We start from the raw sequence: 6,248 nt of genomic DNA, 5'->3' as shown, positions 1-6,248 counted from the left end.
ACATGAACTTAGTGGGAGTTGTCTATTATGAGAAAGTTAGAAAAGCGAAATACAGATATAGAGCCTGTATTAAGAGCATAAAAATGGCAGAGAGGAACAACAGACATCAAAGGCTCGTACAAACTATCTGTACCAGAAATTCTCGTAGCATATGGTCTCTCCTAAACGAGAACAGAGAGAAGGTTAATGGACCATTAACCAACTCTATTGGCGAAGAAGTTTGGATAAAATTTCTATTAGGTCGTAACTCGGGAGAGGCGGAGGCTCCTAGTATATCTCAAGTGAAGGCTCCCTTTCCCCCGCCGTTTGAAGTTTCAGCAGAGGCCATTCACAACAAAATAGTCACCCTTAAGGCCTCTAGAGCCCCCGGCCCAAATGGGCTGGCCAATGCAGTAATTAAGAACTACCCTGCATTTTGGGCACACCTCTTCTCTATTCTCTTTAAAACGATCTTAGCTCAGGGGACCATTCCCCGCTCCTGGCAAACGGCTATTCTCGTCCCTGTGTTCAAAAAAGGTAGCCGCATAGACCCTAACAACTACAGGCTCCACTCTATGTTGGACATTACTGGCAAACTCTTTGCTGCGTTACTGCTTAGTGAGCTGCAGAAGTGGGTGGAACAGACCAACATACTTAGCAGATTCCAATGTGGTTTCAGGCGAGATTTTTCCACCTCTCACAATCTGTGGGTGATGGACATGCTTCGTACACGGGCACTTAGCAAGGGGCAGCCCCCGCTTTATGCTCTATATATTGACTTCAAGGCTGCCTTTGATTCTATCCCTAGAGCAAGGCTATGGATTAAGCTGGAAACAATGGGTTGTCCGCCTGGTCTTTTATATTATCTAAGACAGTTGCACCATAATACCTCTGCGTGCCTCAGATTAAACCAGGAAGGCAGTATGACTAGACAGGTGACCCAGAATAGGGGGGTAAAGCAGGGATGCGTAACTGCACCCCTCATTTACAATCTTTATGTATATGATATCCCTGCAGCACTTGCCGAGGCCAACAACTGCCCCCCAAAAATCGGTGAGGCACCCCGCACTGTCCTAGCTTACGCGGACGATCTGGTTGTATTTGATAATACCATAGCTGGACTCAGGCGTTCTGCAGTTACCTTATGGGATTATGCTAGGAACAATGGCTTGACTATAAACCTAGATAAAACTAAGGTACTCAGATTTACTAGGAAAAGAGCATCTCGAGTCAACTTGTTGGTACATAATAATCATATACTTTATGCTCCATCCTATCGGTATCTTGGAGTGGATATTGAGCCGCTAGGCGACTACCCCTTGTGCCAGCAAGGACGTATAACCAGGGCCTTGCAAGTAATAGCATTAATATCTTCGTTCACAAATAAGCAGGGCGGCTTTACCTTGTGGGGGACCAGACACCTATACATCCAAGTGTTTGTGCCCATGATTATCTACGGACTTGAGTCCCTTCTCTCTTTCGATCTTGCCTGGCGGCAAGTGATGGAGGGCAAATTCTGGTGCCGGATATTGGGATTATCCCCGAGTGTCCCAATGGCCCTGATTAGGCTCGAATTGGGCCTTCCCTCACTCAAAGCTTTAGTACTCAAAAGGAAGGCAGGATTCTATCTTAAAATGAAGGGCAGCCCTCCCAATCCGTTATTGGCTGTGATCCATCAAGAAGTGAGCAAAAAACATACCACTTCCCCCCTCCTGAAAGACATGACCAAATTTCTCACGGATATAGGCTGGACACACAGACGGGAGATTATCTCTAAGGATGTGCTAAAAGTGCTTGGCAAAAAGGTGGACCTATGGGACTGGTTAGAGAATTTCTCACACCTGAGTAGCTTAAAAACTTTTCATTTTGTAAAATATAGACACTATAATTTTATGCAACCACAAGCATATCTGTATCTCTGCCCCACCAAAAGGCTCAGACGTTTCATTATTTTGTTCCGTTTGGAACAATTACCCACCATTTATAATGTAGGAGCCAGGGAAAAGATTCCTGCCAGTGAGCGAGTTTGTCGTTTATGCAAATCCCCTGAATGTTTGGAAACAGCCAAGCACTTGTTGACTGAGTGTTCGACTCTGGGGAGCTCAATCACTAAATATCTTGGGGAATTTGTACACGATCCCCTAACCATCTGTGAAACCTCATTCTGGCTTTATTGCACTAACACCTGCAACATGCATTTGTTTATTGTACTGTATAATGTGTGGCAGTTGATTGAAAAACACCTGGGCTCCGTGATCTAAACATCACATTATGGTGGGTTAAAGATTGCTTGTGACACTCTGATCAGGCAGGGGCTTCACACCTATTGTACCTGTATTTCGACTATGAGGCAGGGTGTCTGTCGGTGAGAGGCCTAATGCTTGTATACTTGACTAAGACTATGCTGATGTGTAGGCAAAGACTATAAGTTACACACAATTGCCTATATTTGAGTATTTTGTTTTTCCTTAGGTGTAAATATCTTAAAGAAATTTTGTATTACCATATATTTCTATTGGTCTATGATATTTGTTGATTTGGTTCTTTTAATATGTTAATATTAATGTATGTAAGCTGTATTATGTGTAAAGTTTGAATTTATTTTCAATCTGTATCACATTAAAGAAAATTAAATTAAAGTAATTGTTGTAACCACTTTCTTAAGCTTAAAGCGCCGAGATGCCTCTGGGTTCAGTGCGCTATACAAATGTCTAAATAAATAAATAAAAAGTACCCATTCTCTGAACAGGTTCTGTAGACAGACTTGATAACACTCATCAATTGTTGGAAACAAATGATCCTGTAACTCGCTGTTCTGATTCGCACCCTGAAGTAAACTGCACTAAGAACGGGCACGTGTTGCTGGCTGAAATAACCCGGAGCAGACATTGAGGGGAGGTCGTGAGTTGGTGTGCTGCTGCATACTGGGACCTTCTGTGTTCTTTCACCACCGGTCGCCACACCCTGGTATGGTTCAGTCCATTGCGGTGCATTGCATGCATTGCAGAGCAAATGTCTCGGTAACTGTGCCATCCTAGCGCTTTGAAACGTGGTTTCAAGGTCCCATAAGGACCTTGAGTTTTGTTTCTCGTGTCAAGACCGTCCCTTCTACAACTACATTGATGTTTTGACGATTTTAGGCGACCGTCTCGTGTGTGAAGGTGCTGAAATCCGGGGAAAGGGTTTGGGGTGTCCAAATGTCATGTAGCCAGTAATGTCTGGATGGTCTTCACATGTAACTATGCAAAATATGGTGCAGTCGGTGAAAAGGTGTGGAATTGTATAAGGAACAACGCTTTGCCAAGCCACAAACAAATTTTGACTTTTATTAATATAGATAAAAGACAATTGAGAAGAATTAATCATGTTTGAAAGCAGTGGTGTAGCTCCATCCCTTTGAAAGGGTTTCTCATACTAGAGAAAGTGCTTGCCTCTGCCTCCAAAGCGTTTAAACTGTGGTGCCATTTAAAAGTATTGCGAACATTTAGTGTTATAGATGGTGGAGTTATTTCACCTGCAAATGCTCAGTGGATTGATCTCACAATGCTCTCTGCCCCATCTAGATTCACTTATCCATGTCTTCGACTTGACACATTTTGAAATACTCTATGGAAAACAACTTTTCTTGGTTTGCCCATTCTGACTCCTGCAGGAATGAAGATTTTCTGCATGTACATGGGAACCCTGCACAGAAATTCAGTGTGGGATTCCTGCACCTGTGCAAGAACTCCTAAGGCTGACGGAAATAGGGAAGCCAATCCTACCCAAATTAATTGTGCATGGTTTTTACCTGTGCCTCCAAAAACAAAGCAAAATCCACTCAAAGAGAAATTACTTATCAATATTATTTCTATGGATTCTTATCCTGCAGATTCCTCATCTGATGGATATCCCTTCCAGCGTCCGTGGCTGAGAAACATTTTTAACAGGGCGGCATAGTGCTGCTTGGCTTGAAGAATGCAATAAATTAAAGGAGAAATTACTTACCATTAATGATCTTTCTATGAATTCTTCTCCCACAGATTCCCCACCACTCTCCTCTCCCGTCCTGCCCTTCCCTCCCATCCTGCCCCGGCATGAAAGTGGTCTGTTGCCGTTGCTGGTTTCTTTTCCCTAGTGGAATGACAATTTAAAGTTACGACGTTTGGAATGATGTGCTTATTGATTGAGTACTGTCAGCCTGCTTCTCAAGTATGGTGGTAGATCCTCACAAAACAAGAAATTAGTGCGTAGTGATATATATACTGCAGACGTCAGGTCCTGAGTCAAAGAGTTGCGTGGCCGAATCAAGATGGAGTCGACATCGAACCGCACTATGCCCCCTGTCGAAAAAGATTCAGAGCAGCAGACACTGGAAGGGATATCTATCAGAAGAGGAATCTGTGCAAGAACGCAATCCATTGAATACACATTTTCGCAATGCCAGCCACCATTTCTGATCTCTGCCATGAACATGAAGGAGAACAACCCAAAATGCCTGCACGTATGCCGTCAAGTGGTTGGACTTAATACCTGTGTCTGCATTCATGCAAGGATTCCCTCCCACTTGTGCGGCAAAGTATCAAAAAAAGGCCAATATGCGCCCTACTGATGTCAGTGCTACCAGTCAGCCACTTCTTGGGGACTTTAAAACCTCTACAGATAAAGGAAATCGGATTATCGACTTGTGTTCTCTGTGAAGCTACTCTCTGGATGGGTGATGGGTCTTCAGGACAAATTGGACATTAACTAGGCTTTACCAGAAATGAAAATGTGCCTTCCGCTTAATGTTTTGCCTAATTCTTAACAGACACTACGCTTCCAAGGGGCACAAGTCAAAGTTGCAACTGCAATGTAAGGTGGTCCATCTTCATAGTCAACGTTTGTCTCTCACTAATCAATGCATATCACATCAAGATGAGGTGTACAATGAAGTAACTGGCCATGAGCCGCAGCTAATAAATAAAGGCTTTATTATAAATGTGATATAGAAAAAAAAATATTGAATACAAAAACAATGTAAACAAGAACCAAAAACATCTTTTGAACTTTTAAAATGTTCGTCTGGTTTGCACAGATGTGATATTAGTCTTTTTGTAGAATAGTGCACATTAAATACAATTTTAAACAGCCCAGCTCATAGAATGGTAACAAATTAATAATCTGAACCCTAGATTATTGACTTGGTTAGGTTAAATATTAAAAAAACTTTCAGAATGAATTAGAAAAGTGCAATACATTTTAATGTATAATTGACATAAAAAAGAAGAAAGCACAGTGACAAAGACAGGATAGTAATATGGCTTTTATCTTTTGAAACACATTTATTGAAATGTAAAAAAAGGGGACTGTAGAGGTAGACAAGATGGCACAGGGTGTTCCTCAGACTGTCTGAGAGGTGGAAAGGTACGCAGACCTCTTCAGTGTATCCAGGAAATGTTGCTCATCTTCTAGGAAGTCATGGTCCTGTGTGGGTAAACGAAAACATGCAAGTCAAAGTTGAACCAACCTATAGGGAAAATAGGACACATGCCATTGATAGTAATTCCAGTACCTCAGAATATCTGCCAACGCTCACAATTGGTTGGGAACTGCATGTACCACATACATGCGCAGACTTGCATCTAGGATTGCTGTCTCTCTAAAGAATTGTGCTGGGCCACTCAACATTCGCATCCGTAAACATGCTAGCCTGCCCCTATAAACGTGTCACCAACTGCTGCACCCGGTTTCATAGGATTATGTTCCCTGTGTTCCGTAGGTTAAAGTATGCAACGAGGGGATGCCTGGGTCTTTGCTGGAAAGAAGGGGCAGCAAGGACTAAAGGCACTGGGATCACCACTATCCTCAACCTGGCAGTGGCTCGCTATCTCTACCCAACTGATTGGAACCGGACTATAAAGCTCCGAAAGTGATGAAGTGAATTGGTTGCACAAAACGTTTTGGCTACAAGATGGAATCCATATTGAGGTATAATATATAGAGTGGCACTTACAGAAACTATGTGGCAGGGCGTGGGTTTGCGTGCAATTTCCCCACACATTTCTGAAGTTCAGGCCTTTCTTCAAAAAGTCACACAACGGCTGCTTTTATTCCAGTGGAAAGAGCACTTCGAAGTTGTAAGGAATGCAAAATATAGGAAACATTTGACCTAGCTGAAACCGCTTCAGCGGCCTCCTTGCCACGAACAAAATCACCAAGTCACACATTTTGTTCCTTCAATGTAAAACGTTAAAGTACAGGAGACACTGACATTATGCCATGTTTCCTCAGAGGTAAAGCAAGAGGCC

The 6,248-nt window shown here is 42.7% G+C and overlaps 1 protein-coding gene across 7 annotated transcripts in view; it reads right to left on the bottom strand.

Annotated features, from left to right (window-relative positions):
* Positions 1–5,179: 5,179 nt before the first annotated feature.
* Positions 5,180–6,248, bottom strand: part of FBF1 (Fas binding factor 1) — a 1,089,678-nt gene continuing 1,088,609 nt past the window's right edge. For all 7 annotated transcript variants that reach the window (XM_069654733.1, XM_069654729.1, XM_069654732.1 and 4 more), the window contains one exon: positions 5,180–5,424. In XM_069654733.1, coding sequence (XP_069510834.1) covers positions 5,341–5,424 — 84 coding nt within the window. In that variant the 3' untranslated portion in view covers positions 5,180–5,340. The remainder of the gene's footprint in view (positions 5,425–6,248) is intronic.

This window comes from Ambystoma mexicanum, chromosome 3q (genome assembly GCF_040938575.1).
Source record: "Ambystoma mexicanum isolate Mex_15411 chromosome 3q, UKY_AmexF1_1, whole genome shotgun sequence".
Classification (NCBI taxonomy): Eukaryota; Metazoa; Chordata; class Amphibia; order Caudata; family Ambystomatidae; genus Ambystoma; species Ambystoma mexicanum.
Note: the sequence above shows the minus strand (reverse complement) of the source record. Positions and strands in the feature narration are given on the sequence as shown.